This window comes from Cibotium barometz, chromosome 1, assembly GCF_041138505.1.
Source record: "Cibotium barometz isolate CiBa-2024 chromosome 1, ASM4113850v1, whole genome shotgun sequence".
NCBI lineage: Eukaryota > Viridiplantae > Streptophyta > Polypodiopsida > Cyatheales > Cibotiaceae > Cibotium > Cibotium barometz.
The window spans coordinates 708,638-736,518 of record NC_141046.1 but is presented as its reverse complement, the minus strand read 5'-3'; the positions used below and the strand labels follow the sequence as shown (position 1 = coordinate 736,518).

General features: G+C 40.3%; 1 protein-coding gene across 1 annotated transcript in view; it reads right to left on the bottom strand.

Moving 5' to 3' along the window:
* Positions 1-23,248: 23,248 nt before the first annotated feature.
* LOC147641494 (Zn-dependent exopeptidases superfamily protein) overlaps positions 23,249-27,881 on the bottom strand; it is a 60,453-nt gene continuing 55,820 nt past the window's right edge. Inside the window, exons 5-11 of the mRNA XM_086783075.1 lie at positions 25,857-25,926; positions 25,582-25,737; positions 25,342-25,497; positions 24,916-25,089; positions 24,650-24,727; positions 24,222-24,362; positions 23,249-24,073 (exon numbers count right to left, since the gene is read on the bottom strand). Of these exons, the coding sequence (XP_086639201.1) occupies positions 23,852-24,073; positions 24,222-24,362; positions 24,650-24,727; positions 24,916-25,089; positions 25,342-25,497; positions 25,582-25,737; positions 25,857-25,926 (997 nt within the window). The 3' untranslated portion in view covers positions 23,249-23,851. The remainder of the gene's footprint in view (positions 24,074-24,221; positions 24,363-24,649; positions 24,728-24,915; positions 25,090-25,341; positions 25,498-25,581; positions 25,738-25,856; positions 25,927-27,881) is intronic.

Below are 27,881 nucleotides of genomic sequence, written 5' to 3'. Positions count from 1 at the left end.
TTTAAATAGCAAGAAACTCCTATAGCCATTAATAAGTTTTTATACATTTTTATTTTTTATTTTTTTTAAAAATATTTTACATTCTCGTATTGAGAATCGGTAGATTTGATGAGTTGCATTTTTTCAATTGGTTACAAAAGTGCTTTTGTGGAGCAATGGTAGGGACCTTTGATCTTTCTTAAAGAGTACAAAGGGGTGTGAGAAGAAATAATAGTTGGAAAAGTAATTATAATTGCACTTAGAAAAAGAGACTGAATGGGAAGCAATGCTATATGTTTCGTAGTTGGCTTTATCTTAACTTCTTAAAGGGGTTTGGGTGGACATTGTAGGTATGAATACACTTCCATAATCACACACATGCATAGATCGGATAAAAGCACTTGACAATTGCATGTGCATGAATAATTTTTGTAATCCCCACCCTAGCTTAAATATTTCACATTGTATACGAAAAAGGGTCCACCTTTGCAGGGATTTTATATTCACGCGATCACAAAATTTTTTTTGTTAATAACATGTGTGAACATGTTATTAACATGTTCACATGTTAACATGTTCTCAAAAAAGCCGGTGGCAAGCGACCTGGTAACCGGGAAAAATCCCGCCGGGCTTTTGCTATACCCGGCGGGCCCCTGCGGGGTCGTCATATAGCCCGGCGGGTCCCTGCGGGGTCGTCATATAGCCCGGCGGGGTACAATTTTCTATATATATGGGCTCGGGGGGCCCTTTGGGATTTCATTGCTGACAGCATACACAGGTAATGAAAACTTGTGTGTGTGTGTGTATGTGGGTGTGTTCGTGTGGGCAGCCGCCCACTGTCGCAATGCGCGGCAGGATGTGGGTGGTCCGCCACACGAGGGATGTGTGTGTGGGTGAGTTCGTGCGGGCAGCCGCCCATTGTCGCAATGCGCGGCAGGATTTGGGTGGCCCGCCACACGACTGGTGTGTGTGTAAGGCCATTCTTCGGAATGGTGCTTACCCTGGGGCACTTAGTCGGTAACGCGGCTAGTCTGTGTCCTATGGTAAGTATGGCACGCCGTAGCGGTACTAGTCGGTAACGCGGCAAGCATAGTATCGTTATGGCGATGTCACCTTCCCTTCCCTTCCCTTTGTCAAATGCGGACATATGGTCGGTAACGCGGCCAGTGTATGTTCGTATCCTATTGGTATTCCCATAGAATCGGGCGGCATTTTGTCGTTAACACGGCAAGTTGGTGTCGTCCGCTAGTGCATAAAATGTTTTTTGCATATTGCGGCATTTGATCGTTAACGCGGTCGAAAAAGTGTCGTAAATTTGCTTGCGTATTTTGGCATATGATCGTTAACGCGGTCGAATAAATGTCGTAAATTTGTTTGATTTGACTTGTATTGTTTTTATTGTGTTTGATCCATGCGATACTTGGTTGCTAACGCGGCATTAGTATTTCATGGATCAAAGTTTACATTATATTGTCTAAACGTTTTATTTTATAATATCGTGATTCATAACTCGAAAAATATGAATCTCTCTCTTCTTACCCCCCTCTCTCTCTCATGATACACTTCACAACTCTTTCTCTATCTCTCTCATGATTCACTTCACAACACGATAGATGTGTAGATAATGATTTTTTTTTATTTCTCTTAAAATATACATAATTCTTAATAATTTCTTTTTTCTCCCTCTATTTACTTAAAAATTAAAACAATACATTATTTTTCTCTTTAGGAACTCACAAAAACATTAAAAATGTCATCTAATGTTTCTTCTCTCTATCTGTCACAACTCTCTCTTCCTCTCCTCTCTCTCTCTCTCTCTCTCATGATACACTTCACAATTCTCTCTCTCTCTCTCGCAATGATACACTTCACAACTCTTTCTCTCTCTCTCTCATGATACACTTCACATCTCTCTCTCTATCACGATAGGTATGTAGATGAGGAGTGCTTTAGGATTACAAAACATTATTTTTCTCTCTTTAGGAACTCACAAAACTATAAAAAATGTCATTTAATTTTTCCTCTCTCTATCTGTCACACCTCTCTCTCTTCCTCCCCCTCTCTCTCTCTCTCTCTCTCTCATTTGATAATGTATACACTTCGTAAGTAATAATGCGCTTGTTGCGGTTGTCTCACGTTCGATAATGTATTGCATGATGTTGAGTTCAGAAAAATTTGTTTGATATATTCTGTTTTTGTTTGATCATTGATAAGTAATGATACACTTGTTGCTGTTTTCTCACGTTTGATGATGTATTGGATGATGTTGAGTTCATTAAAATTATTTGATATTCCGTTTTTGTATGAACATTGACGATATTGATATACTTGTTGCTGTTCTCTCACGTTTGCTTGATGTTTATTTCAGTAATGTTTGATATTCTGTTTTTTTGTGTTTAGTGATATTTGCTAGATTTACGAAGACGATCAACATGCTTTTCCTCGAAGAGCGCAAAATCGTTCCGCGAGCAATTCGCATTGAAGCGATCATCACAGTATCACAATGTACTGATGATGTCGTCAAAAAGATCAATGAGTCTGAGATACTCATGCGAGATCTAATAGACCAAATATGGGAAATGCACAGCGTCGGCTTCGAAGCGGAGGCTACGCTGAGTTGCTAGATAGACAGAAGATAGCAGATTTCAACCATCAGCACATAACACGAACCATTTTGGGGAGCATGCGTGTAGCATGCAGTGATCTTAGAGATGCTGCCCCGCCTGAAGCCAATATGCAACGTCTGCAGTTATGGGACGTTGTATGGAGCGAGCAACGAGCCAAGAGCAAGCGCATGAAGGCGTTGGATGTGGAGTCCCTCCCCAAAAGAGTGCGCATTGCCCAGGACGTCGCTGCAACGTCCAGTCAGGCAGATGCAAGTGGTACAGGTGTCATTAATCGTACCATCTACAATTCTATGTGCACACATCTTATTGGCATCCCGCACGAGGCTCTTCACGAAGGACGAACAATAGGCTCCGGTGTTTTTGGAACAGTAAAAGAGTATGCAATTAAAGGTATATCATTTTTACCGGAGCACATCACTTTTTGCGGAAAGCACTACAAAGGAGAAGGCAGCGCGAAGTTCGAGAGCTTCCAGGCAGAGCAGGGTATGCAAGTGCTACATCCATCGATTGTCCGATGCATTGCCTTTACAAAAGAGGCTCCTTGGATCACAATTTTTCCGTACTATAATGGCGGCGCTCTTGGTGATACTCTTCTGAAGGTTCCCTTCAGATTCAGTGAGTTCACCAGAGCAATTTTTTGTTTGGATCAAGGATGGAGACAACCCCCGCCTGATAATATCCCTTTAAGTCATCTAGAACTTTCAAAAATAAAACAAATAGTAATAAGCATGCCACATATTATGCATGCCCTGGTGGAAGGTCTAGCGGCAGCACATATGGCAGGTATTGTACATACCGACCTACATCCTTTCAATGTAGTGTTGGATTATACAAAAGAGCTAAAGCCACGCATAGGTATTATCGATTGGGGGTTGCTGCTGAGAGCGCCCAAAAAACGGGTGTCTCTCAATTTTGTATTTGAAGCAGACAAGAACCCTGAGAAGGTGGCACAGGCAGTCTCCTACGCAGACAGAGAGCGAAATAAACGGCCGTGGATAGCCCCAGAGCTTTATGATTCATTTTTGGCAGATGCATACACTCCTGCATCTGATGTTTTTGCCTTGGGATATTTATTACAAACTTTATATGACTTTTGGCAGAAAGTGCAAGAGTTGTGGATGGATAATAGTTCCCATGACAAAGTTACCATGGATACTATTATTCATAGAGTCAAAAATTGGATGTTTCTGCCTAATCGCAATGAGCGAAAATCAATTTTGCAAGTAGTTGAATTTTTTAGATCACTAAATACTGACCCTACGAGGGCACAACGTCCTCTTGTAGAGCTATCGGTGGCATTCACCCCAACTTTGTAATGATACAGTATCAAGAGATTAAGTTTCAGGAATGGCATTTTGTTTCTCTCTTCAAAATTTGATGTGTCCAATGTTTCAAAATTTTGTTTCTCTCTTCATTGAGTCTTTGCAATATCTCTCTCCTCTTGTGGTGTTTAAGTTTATGTTTTCTCTTCAAAATTTGATGTGCGAGCATTGTTTGAAGTGTTTTTGGAGTCAAGTGGATATTTCTCATCGAGTCTTTGCAATACATATCTCCTCTCGTGGTGTTTGACTTCAAGATTTTGAGAGTAATGGTCAATTTATCTTACGTTGATCTTTACAGTTCATTAAAATCCTAAAGTCATTTACGTTCATGCAGATATGGAGCAGGCGCAAGCGAACGAGCATCAGGAGTTAGCCAAGAAGGCATACGAGCGAATGAAGGCCCTTGCACATGGCCTGACAGCCCGCGAAGCTACAAGAACAGCATGCAGGTTATCGAAATGGACAAATCCAACTTATGCCCAATGGAAAGACATAAACAAACGCGTAACCACAGAGATGATAAAGGAAATATGGCCATGTCCAGATGGCGAGATTAAGAAGGGAAGATGGAAGATTTCTCGTTGCACTCACAATGATATCAAAACTAATGCCGAGCGCATTTTCTTGGAGGTGTACGGTCGTCCTCTCCATAACGCCGACGCTCCACTCTATTTTGCTAAAATGCTATATGCTCACTTTATCCTAGAAACTCCAGTGGACTTCGCCTCCAGAGAGGCCACTGTCAACACCCACGACATACGTGAAGAGACAGTGACATTCACAAGAGAAGAACTTGCTCTCATGGTGGAGGGCGCTGGACTGGAGTTAAACCAAGTCAAAGAAAGCTTAGGGGCACAGCTAGCAGAGAAGGAGAAAGAAGCTGACCGATTAACTCAAGCGTCAACTCCTCCCCCGGCCAATAGAGGGATTCAAGAGCAGCTAACAAAGATCAGCCAAGATGTGCAGAGCATCTCTTCACGTATTGCTCCTGTGCGCCAAGGAAACCACATCTCTCATTTTTTGATACATCCTGATCTTGTGGGAGTTTCTGCTGAGGCTACAAGTTCCTCCACCCCCCAATGTCCTGTATGTTACAAAGTATTCGATGGGTGGAGCGGCCAGTATATACTACCATGTGGACACTACTACCACTTAATATGTTTAGTGAGACAAATGCAAAATACTTCCACATGTGCATTGTGCAATGTCCCAATAAATCAAGGTATTTATACAGTGTTCGGCATGGCTAGCGAATATAAACCACCAGGACCTTTAGATGCAACTCCTAGTGCAATTCGCAATTTATTTCAAGATGAGAGCTAAGAAAAACAAATTCTACTTTTGTATTGATAATTTCTCCAAATATGATCATTTGTACAAGTACTTTTTATTAAATTAATGAAGTGACTTCTTCCTCTATGTCAGTATCTTGCTCCAAAATTCTTTCACCGTTTACTCTCTCGTCTGCTAAATTAAGCTCATCTAAGTCAATGTCTAAATTGTCTTCTATCTCAAGGGTGGTGCACAACGTACGTCCAACATCAAAGTTCTCGTCTACTACATCTTCACAATTGTACATCCATCTGGGCATATCTTCTTCATACTCTTCGCTTTCGATGTCTCGCAAGATCTTTTCATTGCAGTACATGTAAACAAGTTTATCTGCTCGATCTGCAAGAAGTCGATTGCGAATAGTACTATGAATATATTTATACATGCTCCAGTTTCTTTCTGAGCCTGAGTTTGAAGAGCACTGACTTAGAACCTTCATCGCAAGGTTGCGCAATAAAGCATAATGCTCACCACCATTCATCATCCACCACTGTTATATGTACATTATGTGTGCTATGTTATATACACATTATGTGTGCATATACTAGGAGGCTAACCCACATTAGACTTGTGAGCATGGGAGCATGGGAACAAGGTCTAGTGGAGCATGGGTTAGGACTAACCTTAAGGGTTAAGGTTAGGGTCAGGCATCCAAGGGTCACACATGAGGAATGGAAAGTCAAGAGTCACTTGAGGACCCTCCTATATAATAGGGGCATGGGGCACACTCAAGGGAGCGGGGAGCTTGAGGGCTTGGAGGCTTATGCTATGGTCTCTTGTGTAGAGGTCCATATCTACTCACCTACCATTTCACACTATAGCTATATGCTATTGGATTGTGTTATACCTCTTGATGGTATGGGACATCAAGGTAGAGGTATGATGTATTTCATTCATTATTCATGTGTGCATCCCTTGGGCTCGGGGGTGGTTGGGTGGTTGAGTTTATGCCTGATTTATGCATGTTTATGCATAACAATTATCTAGAGAGATCTTAGGGTTTTAACAGTGGTATCAGAGCAATCTCTATTTAATTGTTGATTTTTTTAGTAAATTTTAATATTTACTAATAAAATATTATCTTTTGTTGATTTGTGTTGATGAATTGCACGTGGATCATCGATATGGTGATTGGAACGTGTGTAACTACAATTCAATGGACGAATCGATGTTGCGGGGAAATACCGTGAGTTAATGCTATTTTTTCCTATTTTTTATGGTTAAAATCGAGCATTAATGGAATTTTTTACAAAAATACCATAAAGTTTATGGTGGATATTTTTGTAGAATGGATTCCCTGAATTTCTAGAATTTTTAGAAATTTTTTTCTAATTTTTTAGGAATTTTTTGAGCATTTTTTTGATTTAAAATGTATTTTTATACATTTTTGCGGGTTTTTTCCGCGGGAATGCGATCAAATTTCTGTCAATTTTCTACTGAAATTCAGTAGGGGACAGTGTGTTGATGCATAAATAGCTCTCCCGTGTGCGTGGGGTCCTCTCCGCCTCTCAAATCTGATATTTCCTTCATTTTTCTCTGAAATTTCTCTTAAAAAGGAATTTTTTAAATTAAACATTAATCATAATTAATGTCTAATTATGATTATGAGTTTAATCAAAAAAGCTTAATTAAAGATTAAGCTAATCTCTGATTAACAGAGAAGGGTGGAGAAAGAGAATGGAAAGGAGGTGAAGGAGAGGAAAGAGGGGAGAAGAAGGTTTTTCACCATCTCCATCTCTCTCTCACTCTCATTCACGCAGGCGACGGGAGGGGGGGGCTGCGCAGCAGCCGCCGGCGAAAAAACGCCCCCCCCTAAAAAATCAAAGTTTATATAAGCTAATCAAAGCTTATTATTTTTTTTTCCATTTTTTAAAAAAAATGAGTTGTTTTTAAAAGGCTTTTGAATTTATTTCAAAAAAAAAAGCTTGGAAAAAGCCTGGAAATTTTTGAAAAATTGGAATTTGAGGTTTAAAAATCTCTGAAAAATTCCTGGAAAATTCTTATTGAAAAATTTTGGCTTTTCATCTTCCGGAAAACCTTTAGCTTTCCGTTTTTCCGAAACCTTTTGGCTTTCCGAATTCCGGAAAAACTTTTGACCTTCCGTATTCCGGAAACCTTTGACCTTTCACATTCCGATTTTTTTTTGTCTTTTCATTTTCCCAAAACTTTTGGCTTTCCGTATTCCGGGAAAACCGTTGGAATTCCGAAATTTTTTGACTGTTCGTATTCTAAATGCATTCGGGGTTGATTAAAAATTTCAAAAAATTCCTGAAAATTAGTGGAAAATTAGACAAAGGTTATTTTAAATTTCGGGAAAATGTGGGGTTGGTGTTTGGCATGTGATGTGTCCATTCGGGCGCCAATGACCATTCAAATTCCTTTGAAAATATATTTTTTGAACCAAAAAATTAGAAAAATCCATTAAAATTAAAAATTTTCATTGGATTTGAGAATTGTCGGGCGGAATTGAAAATTTCGTGAACGATGGGATTCTCAGGAAAAATTAGGAATATTCTAGATATTATATTTAGAAATCCTAAAAATTGGTATTTAAAATATCAATGGTATTTTGGCAAATTAAATTGCTGAAAATTTTCTGGAAAAATATAGGTTTGGAATGCCATGAGATAGGTTTGGTGGAATTCAAAATTATTATATTTTGAGGCCCTATAAATTTAGAAAAATTAGAAAAAAATCATGATAATTCTTTTTCTCAAGAATATAATATTTTCGAGGGTTATTTAATGTTGAAGTACGTTTTCTCATGCTGACATTAGATAGATGCGAGTTATTCGCATATTATTAATACGATTATACCTCGTATTAATGGATATTTATGTTTGGATTAATTCTAAACGATCTATTTATGATTTTTTACCATTGTTTAGCCATTCTTTTTGGACATGTTCCTTAATTTCTTTTGATAGGCTATAATTTTCGTTCAAAGTGTGTTTCACCTTTGACATTTTTCCATGATAATTTATTTTGGCACTTATTAAAGTGTGGATTGTGCTTAATTTCTTAGGGTTTTTTCCTCCTTTTGTACATTGGTGTCATTTTTTTAAATATTGCCATACATTCAAGGAACATCCACAAACTCTATCATGGGTTAGTTGATCGGTTTGTTTTGGTGGATTTTTATTGGATGTTTTCCAAGTTTTATATAGACTCATCAGGATCTGCCTAGATCACTTGTGTCTAGGGGTTTTTTATTGAGTGCTACACACATGTGTTTCACTTTCTTACTTTGGAGTTTTATTTGAACAACACAACGTTCATATACTCTGGATTGATGAGTTGGCCACCAATTTTAATGCTTCTTTTGGCATGATTTATGTCCATTAGATGGTATGCATTGATTTTTATGATCAACTATGGTTTTTATGGATTTAAGGAGCTTCTATGCTTTTATCCATAGTTTTATAAGGATCTTTTGATCTTTTGAATAATTACATGTGCTTTGAAGGTAGCATTTGCCTTCGTTTTTTGCACGTAATTTTGGAGTATATTTCTTGTACTCTTGTACATATTCCAACTCGGATACCTAGTTGCTTATATATCTAGGTGAATTATTTTTCTACCCTAACTTTATTGTGTTTTGGGTAGTTATCATTAGAAAGGCGCCAATAATTCAATTTCTTTTCTAATGATGTACTCAGAAGGAGTTATTCCTTGATGTAGTCTCAGGTATATAGAGACAGGTTTAGTATGTGAAAGTCTGGATAAGGCCATCTTATTCCTTTTATACAGGATTTTATTCATATTTCCTAGACGGCATACTAGAGAGTTTCAAATTGTTAAGGTATGTATGGGTGGTATCATGGTGGTATGGGACGCTAGTGATCCCTCACATATATTATCTTATGGGATAATTTGGGCTCAAGATTGTTGCTTTGCTTACATCACTTAGCATGTTGACCTCAACATTCATAGACAATCTTATTTTCTAAATTCACTAGAAGTTATAGTGTGGGCATTCACTAGATAAACTTCTTTTATCTATAACCTACATGTTGTGATGAGGGCAATCTCATCGGCATTTTCACTTGTTGAAATCTCTTTCTTTAGAGTTCAAACAAGTTTATCTTGTTGTGTTCGGATAAGGAAATTTGGATTCTTCCTTTGTTGGCATTTCTTTCTTTAGTTCCGTACTTTAGGTGATTTACACAATCAACCTGATAGGTTTACGGATGGACATATGTGACTCATCGAGACGTTGATGATTCTCTATGTTGATATGGATAACTCGAGACGTTGATTATTCCATATGCAGATGTGGATATGTCGGGGCGCCGATGAATCCCTGGTTTCTGCTGTTATAATGCCATGTTTTCCTACTTTATTCCAAATGGTTTACAACGAGGAAGTTACTTTGAATGTGAATTGTTCTGATCTTCCGCAGTAGTCTGATGGGCAAACAGAGTGTATGAATCAGATTATAGTGTATATGCTTTGTGCATATGTCTCTAGAAAATCATCATATTGGGAAAATATCTTCCAATGATGGAATTTGCCTATAACAGTTTTAAATATACGGCTATTGGTTTTAGTCCGTGCATACTTATGTATGGGTATTAATCTAGGGCACCTGTTGATGTTGGTCTTAAATAAGGACATCGAGCTTGATGCATCGAGGGATTTCTTGCGTGATATGTAGGAAATGCTGACCGAAGCTCGGGATTCTATCAGGAGTGCTCATGATAGGGCACGGTTTTATGCTGATAGGGGACGCTCATCTCGGTCTTTTGAACCAGGAGCGTTGGTTTATTTTAATGTTCTTAAAGATTTTCAAACTTTGTCAATGGAAAAATGCTCGAATTTATCTCCTAGATATTGTGATCCATTTCGAGTTATATATCGGATTGGCACGATTGCGTATGAACTAAAACTACCTCCAACTGTTAGAGTTCATCCAGTCTTTCATATCGATAGATTGAAAGGGAATCTGGGAGGTGAGGATGACACAGTTACTCCTCAAGAACTCGTTGAAGTCGATGAATTATCCTATGTTCCACATGAACCTGATAAGGTACTTGAATTCAGGGAAAGGAAACTTTGTAGTTGACTAATCCCTGAGGTTAAAATAAGGTGGAAAGATAGGGAAATTGAGAATTCGACTTGGGAGTCGGTTGAGATTGTTCAGCGCAGTTCTCCTTCTTTTCATTGCAAGAGTGCAATGTTTTGAGAGAGGGGAAGTATGTTATATGTACATTATGTGTGCTATGTTATATACACATTATGTGTGCATATACTAGGAGGCTAACCCACATTAGACTTGTGAGCATGGGAGCATGGGAACAAGGTCTAGTGGAGCATGGGTTAGGACTAACCTTAAGGGTTAAGGTTAGGGTCAGGCATCCAAGGGTCACACATGAGGAATGGAAAGTCAAGAGTCACTTGAGGGCCCTCCTATATAATAGGGGCATGGGGCACACTCAAGGGAGCGGGGAGCTTGAGGGCTTGGAGGCTTATGCTATGGTCTCTTGTGTAGAGGTCCATATCTACTCACCTACCATTTCACACTATAGCTACATGCTATTGGATTGTGTTATACCTCTTGATGGTATGGGACATCAAGGTAGAGGTATGATGTATTTCATTCATTATTCATGTGTGCATCCCTTGGGCTCGAGGGTGGTTGGGTGGTTGAGTTTATGCCTGATTTATGCATGTTTATGCATAACAATTATCTAGAGAGATCTTAGGGTTTTAACAACCACTTCCATGCAGGTTGCTCTTTAGCCATTTGTTGAACAAGGGAGTTGGAAAATAAACCCTCTTTCAACCGAAATGAGGTCATCTCCTTTATACACTGTACACGATCATCATCATTATTATAGAAAGTGTTTACCACTTTATAAAAATCTTGCACCACCTCAACGTTGGACATCAAATCCATATTCCAATATTCAGGATCTAACATGTAAGCAGCACTGTGCAGTGGTGAATGCGCTCCAATCCATCTAGCATGAAAGTACTTCAACAGAACTTTTCTTTGTCTACTGGAGAATGGTACACGCCATTGCTTTTCCACCACTGAATGCTCTAATTTCTCAGGACACTCCAAACTCCGCTGGACAATCCACCATTGCATCCATACTTTTCCGAGATTAGGCGCTCTTTGATCAAGACTTCGTACAGCATACATAACAGGCATCATTACATGGTATGCATCCATCACACTGTTCCACCAACTTCTTCTCGTAAGCGCTCCCCTCAAGACTTTGATTTTCTCTTTCACTTTTTCAAGTTGAGTGTTCTCCCAGTCATGAAATGCCATGCATGTAAATGTTTCACAAACTGCATCTTTATTTCTAAGAAGAGACTCAAAAGTGTAAAAGTGAGTGCAAAACCTAGTCTCCGCTGGAAGCTTTAACATAACTGACATGCGAGGTCGAAACATATCTAAAACTCTCTGTCTCTTGAGCATGAATTTCACAAGCTGGCGAGCAGTGTCGACGATTGAGGCAAACCATTTGGTATCATCAGATTTATACCAATCTTTTAATACAAGATTCAAACTATGAGTATTACAGCCTACCGGAAAAATATGTGGATATTATCGCTGTAGGATTCTGGATGCATTTTTACAATTTTTTGCATTGTCCATGACGACTTGGACTACATTTTTGGCACCCACTTCCTCTATCACAGAGCTAATGACTTGAGCAATGTAAGCCCCAGTTTTGATTGAACCAGCTGAATCCACGGCACGGATGAAAGTCTCACCTCTAGGTGAAATAACCATTACATTAATTAATGGTTTTCTTTGCACATTAGACCATCCATCACTTACTATACTACATCCAGAAAGCTCTATATTGCTAAGAATTATTCTTTGTACACGTTCTTTTACCTGCGCATAACATTTCTCTAATAGATCATTTCGCATAGCATGGTACGTAGGCGGTGAAAACCCTGGTCCAAACTCACCAATTTTCTTCCATGCTCTCTTCCAATGCTCACTGTCCACCATCATCATAGCACTCCCAGAAAAGTAAATCGCTTCAGCAAGGACGAGTTGTGCATCATCGAGTCGACCTTGACGTAGGCTTTCTTGCAATGAAGTTTGACGCATGGGTATATTTCCTACGTCAAAGTTTCGCTTGCAAGAAGATGCACTGGGTAGATTACTTTCTGGTTGCACATTGCCGTTCGGGGTACAAGTAGGCGATGTAGCGGGAGTTTGATGATTAGAACAACAGTGTTCTTACTGCCTTGATACATTAACGGTAGGAGTGTCATGTTTTCTTGAATCTTTCTTTTGAATTTCTTCTCTTATGCGTTTGGCCACTATAGGTGCAGAGGGGTGGGTACATGACTTTTTCTTCGGTCCACCTAAAAAGTGTTCTCTTAGTCGAGGCGCCCCACCTGATTTTACTGCATGGCATAGCTTACACTCCCAATCTATGAATCGATCACCAACGTTAATTGCATATTGCCACTCTATCCCAGGTGCCTTTTTTTTCCTGCTATTTGAAATTTGGACTCTATTGGAGGTATCACTGGATCCAACATTGTCCTCCATCTCAACAAATAACCTATTCAACCAAGCATATAACAATGAATACACAAATGAAAAAACAACAAATCACTCACGTATAACAAAACATACATCTGCAGACAAAGTACTTCGAAACTATCTTGACAAATACAAAAGATCATCACATAACACAAAACTACTTCAAACTATCTTGCAAGGTCTTACTACAAAACTACTTCGAAACTATCATGCACATTGCACCCCCAATGAAGGATGCCTTTTGTACCCAATTAAGGATACTTTACACAATCAAAGATCTATGCTTGCCCAATACTCTAGTATAGGACAATAGACCTTCTCTAACATTCACAAAAAAAAATCAAAGATCTATGCTTGCCCAATACTCTAGTATAGGACAATAGACCCTTGTCTACTCTAAACTATATCAAGTATCAAGAACCAATACAAGCCCCTAAGCAGGACTCTTGGCTCCATCAAACCATTCATAAAGCAGAATGAGGTAGATTACGTACGTGGCTCAAATGCAAAGCTGAATGACTCCAAATTTGTCCCTAAATCTCCGCAAGTATTAGCTACGAACCACACCCTGCCCCCAGTTCAAAGAACTAAGGACGAGTGGCCCAATAGCCTTAGGAGTGCCTACAAGGAAAGACAACAGCCCCTAAAATAAGGACGTTCTTCCCAAGAGGACACTTCTAGCAACTCGAGAGCTCTACAAGTACTTTGAGGAGAGATATCACGCCCCCAAAACAAGGACTATCTTCCCAAAAGTTGTACGATGGGTGTCGGGCAGTGTTTATATACAGAATAATACCCCGTCGGTGTTCCTTCTTTTTCCCGGCGGGCCCGCCGGGCTTTTATCTTTCCCGACGGGCCCGCCGGGAAAACTCTATATCCCGGCGGGCCCGCCGGGAAAGATAGAAGCCCGGAGGTGTTACTGGACTAGTGGGTTCCGGCAGGTCATTTCTCAGGTCATGTGAATATACAATGTGATCACAAGTTTTAATATGTTAACACTAGGTTTTGTTAACGTGATCACGAAATTGTGAAGACGTTAATGAAATCCCTGATAATGGTTTGTAATCCTTGGTGTTGGCATGCGTGTTGTGAGACTACAACTTCTCTACACAAGAGGTGTTGCTACCGAGAAGTGGAACTAGTGCTCGACATTCTAATGATCCATTATTTGTTTTTTCACACCTATGAGTTACATAACTTATGGGTAGAGTGTTGTGTGTTGAGTTTGGTGTGATTTGAAGTGTAATGGTGTGTTTTGTGTGAGTAGACTAAGCTTTTCCTAACCAATAACCCTCTTTCCTATCTTTTTGTTGTTTTTATTTCATTGGTGAAGATGGATGGCTCCCCCTTGAAAGATTGAGGTTAGCAATCTCTCTTGTTAGGCTTTTCTATTGACATCATGAGCATTAGATTAGATTAATCAAGTTAATTTAGTAATTTTCCAGTATCTCCAAAGGAAAAAATTGGCCTATTCTTTTAATTATTCCACAATAATTATTCATTTTGAGGCTGCATGGTAGAATAACCATTTTGGAACCATTGCTAGCCTAGGTACCCAGCAAAAAAAAACTCATTATAAAGTGGAATCATTTCTTAGCCAGATCGTTTCGATCCTGGAAGTAGGATCATTTGGGGTAGAATCACCCAATCCAGCACCTACAGTCAAATTGTTTTGACAAGGCTGGAACAATTGTTGACTTAACTTCTGGAATCGTCTATGGAGGTGCCACAATAAGCCATTAATTGGCAATAACCATCTTTGAATGTGGAATTTAGTGCCACAATACCTATCAAGTCTGCATGAATATTTGGTGAACGTGTAATAATTGCATTGTAGTCGGGATGTTACCTAAATCACACTCACAATCGATAAACAGTCGAATCGATCGATCCTACAAAGTACAATCACCCAATCTTAGAGTAGAATCATCCCATCACCACATGAGGATGGCCACAATCAAGCTAGCATAATGGACGGCGAATACTCTTCACGACGTTGGCGATGAAGGAGAGCCAGGGACAAATCTCTACCGAGGTCTAGAAGTTACTGACATTATTACAAGTCGGTAAATGTAATCATTTCTAAACTCAAGGTCTCATCCAATCAACCCTCACCAAATCCCTTAAAACCAAAAGCCACGGGTCTAAAAGCCCAACCAAAGGAGAAGAAGCCTCATCAAAAACCTAGAAATCATTGTAGGAGAAAATGAAGGCCTGTAATCCATATACTTCCAATCCTACTATAATAATTCTACCCGTAACCCATATACCTCCAATCCTGCTACAATAGTTCTCAGAAAGCCCCAAGGATGGGTGATCATAGAAAGGTCACCTATAGTTTAGTATACACTCAATGCCCACCTCTCAGCATGTATCTCACATCTATGTTTGGCACACATTTGTAAAGGCTCCCATTATGAGAAGAAGCCATTGGTGCAATATGTGTCTTTGGTGGAAACCCCACCTTAGATGTCGATGGGCTCGTTTTATTATGACCATTCATGGTTAGGAGATGGTCAAGGGTGCAAGCATTAACTTAGGCCCGAGATATGGAGAATATTCTTGGAATAATTTCTAACATACCTAAGTTCATTATTAGTGGGAAGTAGTGGACGGTTGTCGTGTTCTTGATACACGGGCGGTGATGACCACATACATACCGTGTAACCGTCCGCGTTGTATACACATCTACCACACCATCTGTAGCACTATATATGGACATAACTATCACAAGCTAAGGTATCCAATACTTGTGAGTATCCACACCCTCTACACTTTGTACTCCTCTATCTAGAGTCTATCTAAATCACCATCTAACTCTACTTGAGAGCGCATGGGTGGACAACACCATCACATTGTACATGTCTCATATCTATTGCATTTTCTACTGCACTTTGTTTTTCTATCTATCTTTCTGTTATACTATATTCTTATATATCAGAGCTTAGGTGCTTTTAGTAGAAATAGTGCATCAAGTCTAGCCTTTCTTTGCATAGTATACTAGGGGTGATGGCTTCTACCTCTGATGATGCTACTGCACTAGTCTTGTGCCTTTGTCTACCAGCCTTCACAAAAGGCAATCTTGATGAGACAAACTACACTCTCTAAAAATTCAAAATGAATGCCATTCTAGAATATTATATGTGCTTCTAGAAAGTGTTTTTTGGGAACGGATGTAGAACCAGTGTTGGGACCCTTTACCCCAATAATAGCGCGAACATATTTTCACTAGATGCTACACTTCTTCGGGCATGGAAGAGGTGCAATGCTGATGCTCTTTATGCCATCGTCACCAGTGTAAGTGATTCTATTCTTACTTTGATTCAACACACAACAAAGGCATCAGAGGCTTGGACCATCCTAAGGAATCAGACCAAGATTCAGAACTTGGGGAATCAACTTGCCACTAAAAAGTTTGCTAAAGAAGAATCTGCTGAAGCATTTCTCAAATGGATCAAAACTTTGCAGGATCGAATGGCTGCTTTGAGGATTACAAAGACCAATGAGGAACTGGCCTAGAGGTATATCTGAATTCTTCTTCCACAAAAGTACGATGGCTTGGTTATGGCACTAAACACTCATATTAGAGTACGACCTCTATCATTTGAAGAATTTAGTGTGCTATGTTGCTTGGGGAAGAGGTGCAAGCCAAAGACCTACCAGACGATGCTGGCGCGGTGATACTGCATTTTCAATCACCAATGCTAAAGGCAAAGATGCGGCATCTTCTGATGAAGAAGAAGCCAAAGAAGAAGAAGTTTCACGGGAGCTGCTATTACTGTGACAAGAAGGGTCACGCTATCATGAAGACTGTAGAAAGAAGTAGGTTGATGAGAAGAATGGCACATTGAAGTCTTCATGGAAGATAAAGAAGTCAATTAAAAACGCCGAGAGTCAAGACTGACCTTGAACTTTAGGCCATCATTGAAGGGGGATGCTTGTCTGCTACTCATGGATTTTGGATAGTCATAAATCACGGGCATGATTGAAACTCACAGGCCATGATTTGTTAACCGTGATCACAACTGGATAAGAGAATCTTTCAAAGATAAGGTGCATTTAATGCAAAATCTCAAAAATCATGGAACATATAAGTTTATCAAGAAATTACACCATGAGTGAAAATCATGGCCCTGTGACTTTACAGTCTGCAGAGAATCATGGACGACGTGATTCTACAGGTGTTGACCAAAAATCAATAATTCATGGGTATAAAACTTATTTTTTCCAATTCCAATTTTTCAGTTTGATGCCTTGCAGCATGAATATTCAAATGACAATAAGCAATGAAATCAACGAATCTTAATATTTTACATTTTTTAAAATTTTAAAAAAATGTAGCAAATGGGTGTTTCCTTCACAATCACGATCGTGATTAAAGAGCTCACACCATGTAAATGTCGATAAAAATGCTTGTTTTGTTGTCTTCCTAACTTTCAAACAATAAAAATAACAACTTCAAATGCTAAGGCAACGCAAAATAGTCTCACCTCTTTTTTCCTCTTTCTTCACACAACCTTCTCCACATTATATTCTCTTCTCTACCAATCACACAGCTTCAATCAAACATATTAAGGGAAAAGAACTTATAAGAAGATGTCATGGAGTGCAAATAGAGTAGAAAAGACCGGTGGTTCCCCTCCCTCCCCTAGTGAAATGGATAATGCTCACCTTAACTTGTCGTGGGAAACTTATCAGTGTGTCCAAGCTCGTACTGAGTAGACTTCAAGCTTTGCTAGTGGTAGCTAGTACCACTCTCTTGCCTTCTCCTCAAGCTATCACCATGAGGTTTCCATTCTCTATACAAGTATATTCAATCCTCTCTACTCTCACACTCAAGAATACAAGCATGAAAGGAACGTGCACCAAAAATGTAGCTCCCTCTCGTCTCAACTCTCTCTTTCTCTCACACACCATAGACAAGAAAGAGAGCAAGGAGAGAAGACTAGACTCAATTGGCACAAAAAGAGGGATTGTGTCTTACATTATGAGAATAATGTTATTTAGTCAAGTGGCCCTTATTCACACGGGCACCCAAAACTTAATAAAAGATGAACTAAATGCTTACATAGTTTTGTGGCACAACCAACATTTAGAGTGTCATTTCGTGACACTTATTTTTCTCTCTTATATGTAATGATGCTAGTTTGACCCCAAAATGGGTTTAACACCACAAGAGACCTACTCTAATAAGAAACCTTTAGTGTCTAATTTCAAAACATTTGGCTAGTATGAATGTTTTGTGCATATACCAAATGCATCTAGATAGAAGCTTGACGCCAAAAGCTAGAAGTGTATCATATTTTACAAATTTTTAAAACTACAATAGTCCTTTTTGTACAATTGGATACTTGTATTTCATGATGTTTAAATCAATTAAATATGACCTTTGTGACCATATAAATCTTCCAATTCAATAATTATAATTCCACTATAAGGTATTTGCAAGCAGCACTAGATTTAGAAATTGCAAATAGCAAACCTTTTTAAGGAATATCTTATTTTAGTCTATGCATAAATTAACTCCAATAAATCATAAGATAAAAACTTTAAGCTATGTTTTAATAATTTAAATTAGGTAACCTAGAGTTAGCATTGTTAGTAAATATAATTACCCTTCACCTTACTCTTAAGATAGATTAAACTTCAAAAATTAGAATTTAGAAGGTTATGTAGAGATTGATTTTATTTAATTAGTTGTACACATAAAAGATGCACACAAATGTAACTTTTACCTTCCCCTTTCACATGTAGACTTTTTAGATCTTTTCAGGTTCAAAGAGACTTGGAATTAACCCTAATTCTAGCAAGATTGGTGGGAAAAAATCTAGAATAAGCTTACAAATAGGTTAATTTATGCTCAAATTGGGCAAAAACCCTAGTGCACCCTTGAGCATAGGAACATATATCATAACGTTGTCCATATAAGAACCCTCCGGATAATAAGTGAAAAGACGAGATTATTCTCCCTAGAATATCTAGCACCTTTTTGGTAAATACAACAAGGAGAAAATGATCTTAAACCTTGAAAAAATCTAACCATCCTAGAGAGAGAGTATATCATTTATGGGCTTTATTTGTATAGGAATTAAATTTGATTTAAAGAAAGAGTAGAAATGTACATGAAAGCAACCAAACTTAGAGGAGAATTTTATAAAGGAAGAACTTTAAATCCACATTACGAATCTCGAGAGAGAATGTGGACCTACAAAGAGAAAGTCAAGTGTCGATAATTGATCATCCCATAGAATTAAGTTTAAGGAAAGCTTAGGCTCAGAAGGCAATTATATAAATCAAGACCATTATGGAAAGGAGAGAAGTCTAACCCAATGTCCAATAAAGGCCTAGAAAGAGAGAGGGTGGTAAAATATTCTATAACTTCGTATCGAAATTGACCCAAACATTGGTGCTGAGTTTATCTCAAGGTTAGACAGACTTTTCTAAGGATAAGAATAACCTTATATAAAGGAAGGACCAGGGATAGAAAAAGGACTTGACAAGTTTGGGACTACCGCAATGAATCTTATGAATCCAAACTTTACCTCAAAAGTTGGAAGGTTTATCATCAAGAATATAATTATGACATTCGATCAAGACCTTGGAATAAGGACTTGAATATGATATTTTAAATAGGACTTAGGGCCTAGCTATAGACTCGAGAAATAGAGAAACATCTAGAAGATCTATGACCTCATAGGAAATGTCTTAGAATTGATTAACGAGTATAGCTAGAAATAACCCTTAGAGACCTAGTGCCTATCGCTTAAAGGAAGAATCAATTCAAGAATTATTTGCGCATTTAGATGCGAAAAATGCAATTACTGGTGTAAGGATCATGAAGCAATGTTGTACACACAACAAATACAGCCTTAGAGCAAGGAGAGGGACCTGCTATGTTGTTACCCCTAGAGTGGTTTGGAAAGTTCACACTCATCATTCTCCCAACATAATCAACCCCATCAAACTTTCGAATGGCTGCATTTGCATCCACAATAAAGCTCATGATGACAAATCTATAGTGATAACAATGTAAGAAACCATGGTGTCAAGCCTAGGAGGAAGTAAGAGTGAAAGGAAGAGATGGAGAGATCAAGCCATGGAATGTGGGAGCATAGACATGGATGAGATAGCGAGACAGCGCGCGCGCGCGAGAGAGAGAGAGAGAGAGAGAGAGAGAGAGAGAGAGAGACTTTTATTAAACATCTTCAAAAGACCACTAGGGTATATGAGACAAGAATGTGTTACAAAGTATTTAAGTGTTACACTCGTCCTGGTAGAACAAAAAAATAAAACACTAGAAAAAGACTACTAGCTATAAATACAAGTAGCATCCTCCAGAATACATCAGGAATACAAAAGCACAAAATACATCATCGGGAATACAAAAGCACGATGACCCAAGGTCCAAGGAATATAAAGCTAGGGTGGCTGGTGGAGAGGTCTCATCATCATCCTCAGGAACTGCGTAAAGAGCATCAATGTCCACATGTCCTATGTGGCCATCTCTATGCTGGAGCATCACCTGGACTTGGAGCCGATGGCAAGCGGAGTGCCTATGCAACCCAGTAGGTCTTAGGCACATAGCTCGTTGGTTTTGAACCACCTGGTCTATTGGTAACTCCAAGAAAACGGAGTGGCTCTTGTTTGACTGTCTAACTCATCGAAGATGTAGGGAGTCTTGGGACGGTTCTCGAGAGGCTTCCTGGATGTGGGAGAAAAAACTCATGACCTCAAGCTGCAAGGTATATGTGCCCGGACATTGTCAACGTGATCCAAGCAGTTGGTCCTTGTGTCTACCCGACTCCAAAAGGTAGAGCCTAAGACAACGCTGATCCGAATAGTCAATTACTCTGAATAATGGCCCAAAACCCTCTTTGAATAGAGGGTGGAATCTTCCATGTATCTCATTATACACCGGGCATCAGCAAACATAGTGCTCATCAATCTCCACCTCAGCGAGAACACGTGTGCATATGCCACACTATCAATACCCTCAACTCTCCACGTCTCCACTCTAAGCCTATGTGAGGAGACTCGGATTTTCCCAATAGCTATCCTCATGCCATGTGACATGTCCGAATAGGTACCCAAGCTTCTGAATGAAGCCATCAATTGTGAGCCATAGGAAAGCCTCTCTATAGAGTTGCATCTTGGTCCCAAAATGCTCGGGTGGGTGCTTTGTGATGTGGGTCTCCAGTCATGAGTGGTCAGCTCGTATGAGGCGGTTAATCTCCTGACGTGTGAGCAAGAGGGGAGCATCCAAGCTATAGTTGAAGGGTGGAAGGTAGTCAGTCTGGAAACCATGTATCTAGAACCATCTCCACACCCTAGCATACTATGAAGTGGACTGACCATCTGTTGTGAGTCTCCGTGATGACTCAAGTGCTAAGTGTGGGAGTCTATCATGGCTCAGGCTGTAGATCCATTGTATATGTCACTATCTGGAAGAGAGCCTCTACTACTACCAAGGGAAAGCTCCAAATTCCACTATGACAACTTGATGTGGTACTAATGGTTTGCTTCTAAGATCATCCTTGAGTACATATGACCTACAACCTCTCCACCGTACTCCATTTGCCAAACGATATGGTCCCCAAAATGCTGCTCCATACATATCTGCCGCTGTCACCACAGTGTCAAAGAGCCACCCTATGCTGATGTCGAGTCCGTATCTCTGTGATCTCCCTCTGATGTAGTCTCGGAGTCTGGTAGCCTGGTGCTCTCGGTCTCCGTTTGGCTCGAAGGTCCGCAGCACGCTGAAGTGTAACCCCCTCCTGTGTTAGGGTAGGCACTGGGATAGATCTCTGGAAGAAATCAGAGAGAGAGATAGAGGACAATACAAAAGAGAGCAAGATTGCACAACACAATGATGAATGAATTATAACATAAGACTTCCACCACATACAATGCTTTTATAGGCAAGAATGCCCTATCTTTTGGCCTTGAATAAGAGGGTGTTCATAGCTAGTGTGAGGACCATGGCTCGCTCATCATGACATCAGATAAATCCTCCCATGCAACCTCAAGGAACAAAAAGAACACATCACCAATCCTCGTACCACCTAAGGATATGCATAAAGCTCATGACGTGGGATAAAGACATCTACAATTGTAACACGTAGGTACTCATGAATAAATTGCAAATATGTTCACGAAGCCACTTTCAAAGGATTTGTTTGAAATGCACAAAGATGAACTTAGTGTTAAAGACAGGAAAGACTTGCATTTAAGAGCATTAACAATATATGCCACTCCTTATACATGCTGAAAATGACATACCAACTTGGTAAAATTATTTGGGCTTATTGCATTTCATTTTGCAATTCAATTCTACATGTTGAAATTCAAAATCAAATGACCATATTCTCATGTGAGAGCTTATAAAAGTGGTAGATATTCCTGTGAGGGCTTATGAAAGCGGAAGACAAGGAGCTGGCAAATTTTTTTACGTAAATGATAAATGTATGGCACTGCAAAACCACCACCTAAATGCTAAGGTTAGTTTTTTTTAAACCCCAGATTAAGAAGTGTTTTTTTAAACCCATTCTCAAGAACAGAGTCGTCAAAACTCAACTCTCTTTCTTCTCCCACTCAATAAAAGAAAAGGGGATTGTTTATTATCCCTCCTTTTCTCCTCCTTGAGAAATGGAGGCAAATCACCACAAACCATACCTAGTTCTATAGTGGAAATTACATAGCTCTGCTTCCCATGCAAGTCAGGCTTCATACCAATTGTGCCACCCTCATGATGCCTTCCCGTGAATAACTTGCATCAAGCACTCACAGGCATACACGAAGAAAAGCAATTTGTGGGCTCGCTATACCAAACCACCCTCGATTTTGGCAGAGAGACATGCATCACCATGGCATTTGGTCGTCATAGCTTAAAACCACCTTACTGACGGACCACCACAATATGTGTCCCATACCACGAGTGCAATCAACCCCCAAGATTGACAACCCTAGACCCACCTCAAGGGCTAGCCTAGATCACGACCCACACAAGGTTGGCTCAACAAACTAAGTTACCAGCCGACTTTGGTGCTATATTTCCATCCATACACATATGGGATAATTGTCTAGCTCTCTCAAAAGCCAACTGCTTATCAGTGTGATACTCCCTTGGCCCGTAAAGCACCTACCCGTACCCATGCCAAAATGTAACATCTAGGACTTTTCAAGGCAAGTGAGAGCTCTAAAAGGATGGTCAGGAAGAAAGAAGTGGGTTAGATGCTTCTTGCTACGTTTGCAAGATCATTCTCTATCCGAGAAACAAGGTTACCAAGTAGTTAAGATACTCCGATCCAAAGGTCTACATGTCAAACCCTTAAGAACATACCACAATTATTAGATGCAGCCTCCTTATAATCTTCTCTAGGAATGGACCCGGATCTGTTGTGTTTGCATGATTGTCCGAGCCTCTAAGCTGTCTCAAGACAAATCCTCTGCATGTGGGCACCACCAAATTTCTAGGACAATAGTAGCATGCCCATAAACATATATTTATTTCACATAAGGAGATCCATATCTAGGACTTAGGTGTAAAGACTTGGGTATGTGGAAGGCCAGACCCATATATATGGAAGCTCAACAATTTTCATCTTGCATTTTGGCGCACACATGCCAAACAGCTACTTTCAAGGAGGATCAGCTAGGGTAGTTTCTATGTATGTTATGAAATCAAATTAGATTGGGCCAAGCTTGAAGTTCTTTTTTAATTGCTAAAAGGTATTTTCATGCTTTCTCCAAGGGTGGAGTCGCATGACGGGCTAGCTGGAGCCAGCTAGCCCTTGGTTTGATGGAGTATGCATGCCAAACTGAAGTTCTTTCTTAATTGCTAAAAGGTAATTTCATGCTTCTCCAAGGGTGGAGTAGCATGAGGGGGCTGCTGCAGCCAGCTAGCCCTCGGTTTGATGGAGTATGCATGCCAAACTGCCTGCTTTGCAGTTCAAGTCACACAGCACAGAGTGCTCATTTCTATGTATAATTAAGTCTTCTAATCATCATTCAATCTGGCAAATGAGGACTGTCAGCCCATTGATAAGCAGTCATCTGTACCAAATGGTGCTTTAGCAATCCACAGCAACTTGTGAGTTGACTTGAGAGAACTCTTGGAAGAAAGCTTTGAAATGTTGGTATGAGTAGCCAACATCATCAACACCACACATCTCCCGTATGCTGTGCATCGAAAGTTGTGGAGCTCCAACATCAACAGTGCGAATTCCAACACCACTTGCGAGAATGGGACCGATTGTTGAACCACAAGCCATGTCATTACGAACAACAAAATCCTGATCATCGACAGAACAAAGGATAGACATTCCTGTGAGTTCAACAAGGAACTTGACCGGTACCAACCTCAACTTGGAAGCTCAGAAGCAGCGTGAAATAATGCATGGTGTCCCAACAGGAGGATCATGCAAAGAGATCAACAGATACCTGAACCGGAAGTTTGTGCTTCTTCCCAATGTGCCGAAAGATAAAAGCAGTGACTGCATTGGTAGCATACCGTTGGTTGGCATTATGCTTGATGACAAGACCCTTGTGCAATGTTGGTTGATGATTCTCATCATGCTTATCCTAGAAATCCCAAAATAAAAGCCTCTTTAAAATCACACAAGTAAGAGCTTGAAGGTGTGTTCATAAAAAAGGGCTGTCCGCCCACTCCTTGCTTCCTGTGAACCTCATACTTCTCTGAGCAATGCAGTTATTTTCCCTCCCTTCGACTGTCTTCGGCCATGTAGGCCACTTGGTAAGAAGTTTGAATATCTAGGAGGGTGCCTGAGTTCAAACCCCACTGATTGCAGCTGCTAAACGCTATCACTAAATAAATAAATTACATTCTTAATTAAAAAAAGTGTACATACCAGATAATTGGGGTGTAAGGAATGGGCCATATCTGCTGAGACAAGCAAACTCTTTTGAATCGCTTTATCAACCACAACCTGCGTGAGAACCCAACGATGAATCATGTACACACACTTCTAGATATATTAATCCTCATGCAGTGGGACATAATATTAAGCATAAGCAAAATGCACCTTACAAATCACGTGGAATGAGTTGATCACATGAAGTTCATTAATGTAGTAGGAGTTTCAAACTACAGGGTGTGTTTCTTTAAGGCGTTTACCTGGGAACCGTTACTGGAAAATGATAAAGTTATCCGTGTCAAAGCATCGAACATAGCAGGAGATCCAGCACCTTGTGCTGAGTTTGATCCAACCTCCTCATGATCAAACAGAGCCACCATTCTTACTCCCTCCTCCTGTCCCAAAGCACCTTGCTTTGTTGCATCGATCAGAGCCTGTAACAAGAATAGAACCCAGCAATATTACAACCAAAGATTGTGTATTCACAATAAGTGGTCATGATAGTGACAGAGGTAACTCAGTAACCCTGAGCCTTGATCAGCTTGCCGTCTCTCTTCAGCTGGCTTCAAGATTCTTTGTTTTCTATTAGATATCAAGGGTGGCAAAGAGTCCTTGGCATTCAAAATCAAACACTCAGAGTCCTTGAACTTTAAAAATTGTTAGTTCTAAGGCAAGTAAATCATTGCCTTGAGAGAGCAAAACGACATGCAAAGGTTGTCGAGACGCCCAGAGAAAATAAATTCTTTAAGAGCCCCACCAATCAAGCTGGGTTGTGTATCACACACATTCAGTTCAAAGTCAGAAATTTCTCCTGCTCCGCACCCCAACTCCTGTGCAAGCAGCTGCAATCAAAGAACTAGGCATTAAAAAAGATTGGAAAATCAGAGTCAGAAAAGGTCAAGTCATGCATCCGCTCAAAGACTAACGTCCAAAAGCAGAGAATGATGGATTTCCACTGCTGCATTTCCTCCTTTATCTGTGGTATCGGGTTGTGCATTCTGGACATTGGTAGATGTAACAGAACCATTTGCCTCTGTTGAACAGCTGGAAATTTGAATGCCTGTAGGCTTGACGAGTTCAGCCTGCAAAAAAAAAGTGAAAAAGCTTATGCACTGCAGTATCAACAGTATATGAACTTTGAAGATGTTCGTTAAAAGAGCTTAAGCTATTGAAACCGCCTCATCAGCAATAAAAATCTAACCTTGATTGCAGTAGCTAGGACAGGTGCGAGATGTGTTTGGGTGTTGAATTTGAAGCCATCATTAACAGTTCTGCATCAAAGCATATACCACAAGTATAATATGTCAAATGCCTCTCTGTGTGTGTGGTTACAGATGTCCTTTTTTTTCTGGACATCCAGAAGACATTGACAGTTGTACATTGATTTGTCTCATAGGTCGAGTTCGGCCTCTAGTAGACGTTAATACAGCTCTCTCTCTCTCTCTCTCTCTCTCTCTCTCTCTGGTTACAGATGCCCTTTTCAGACTGCCACTTAAATCCAGCATGTATACACGCTTGACAGAGATCGCCTCCCACGACTAGCACTAGAGTCCTCTATGCAATTATACCGCGAGAGGGAGAGGGAGCGATTGAGACGAGCTGGACCCCCCCCCCGCCCCCCCCCTGTAACACGGCCACCACCATTACTGACACATGCATGGTACTCTGGATAGTCGAGTGGTTTCATGCACATGGCATACAGATGGACCGTCTCCCCCTGTTTCAGTATAGCCTGGATTCCCCCTACCTTGATCTCTCACGACAGGAGATCAACTGGATCATCCAGTTAGATCTACTCAGGCTACATACACACCAGACATGGGTGCCTCCGTCAAAGATTGGTAATAAGAAGTGTTAGTTCTACTGTCTACAAAGATCACTTCTTGAGACTCTCCGAGGATGGATTCTTTGAGATCCCGGCATACATACAGATACACGTCACATGCTATGCATATCATGATCAGCCAGCTCAAGGTATCCTCCCACCGCCTCAGAGTAGAGCCTGGCAGAGCTGAGGATATCCCACACGAGGAGAAAGAAAGAAAGAAAGATATATTAAGCGTCTACTAAACACCCAATGGGCATATGAGACCAAAGCGATACAATAATGTCCCTGGCATATCTCATCATGGAATGGAAAATAAAACAGAAAGAAAACATAAACATAGCTATCTCACTTGGGTGATACAAAACTGTCCATGGAAACTCATCATGGAATACTAAGAACATAGAAACATGAAAGCAACATCAGCTCCGAGTAGTTGGTATACCACTCTCCAAAATATCAAGCATGGGGCTGATGAGTATGGCCGAGAGGTCTCCCTCAGTTATGTCACGTGGAAAGGTAGCTCAATGGCGGTGGAGCATGTCCTGGATTTGAAGCTGATGAGGTGATCGTGGCCGACGGGGGGGTTGGGGGCGTCGGGCACGTTGGAGTGCAGAGGCTCAGTCCGAGGTAACTCCTCTCGGGCGAGGTAGGTCCAGAGCAGCTCATGGAGGGTCCACAAGATCCACTATGTCGGTGTCCTCCACCTCTTGGGTCCGGAAGAAACTAGTGATGGTTGGCTGGCGAGGGAGGGGTGGTGTAACTTGGTTGAACACAATGCTAATCAATACACTTAAATACACTAAGATTTGAAGGACACTTGCTCAAATACAAGAAGTAAATTGCTGAATTGACAAGAGGCACACAATGAGCCGGAACGGCCGACCCCTCCCTCGAGTAAATTGTATTACTATTGGAGAAATTCAATACATAGTTTCACGGGCATCCATTGCCAAATCCTCCATGCCAATGCATATGAAATTCAGCATTTAGAAAACAATGGTATGTCGATGTAGATCACCAAGGAGCTGCCTTGATGCCCGGCCCGACTTCAGTGCTCATATTCTCTACCATTGGCTCTATGTTCTACCAAGCAAGGTAGCAACATCTTCAAGAGCACATAGGACAAGAGAAATACTACACAGGGCGGCTAAACAAGGAGTCCTGCCCTTCTACTGAGTAAGTAATGACAATACATTGTCCAATTACCTTACCAGTCTTCATAGAAGTTGTTGCAAGCGGAAGCCTTCGCGTTGGAAGCTTTAGAAGTGTTGATATCTTCGATTTGCCGCAATCCTTCGCGACAAAAGTCTTCAAGAGGATGAAGGGAACATTGGGAAAGCTTCCCCTATGGTTCAACTTGAGAAAGGAAGGCTGAAATTAGGGTTTTCAGCAAAAAGA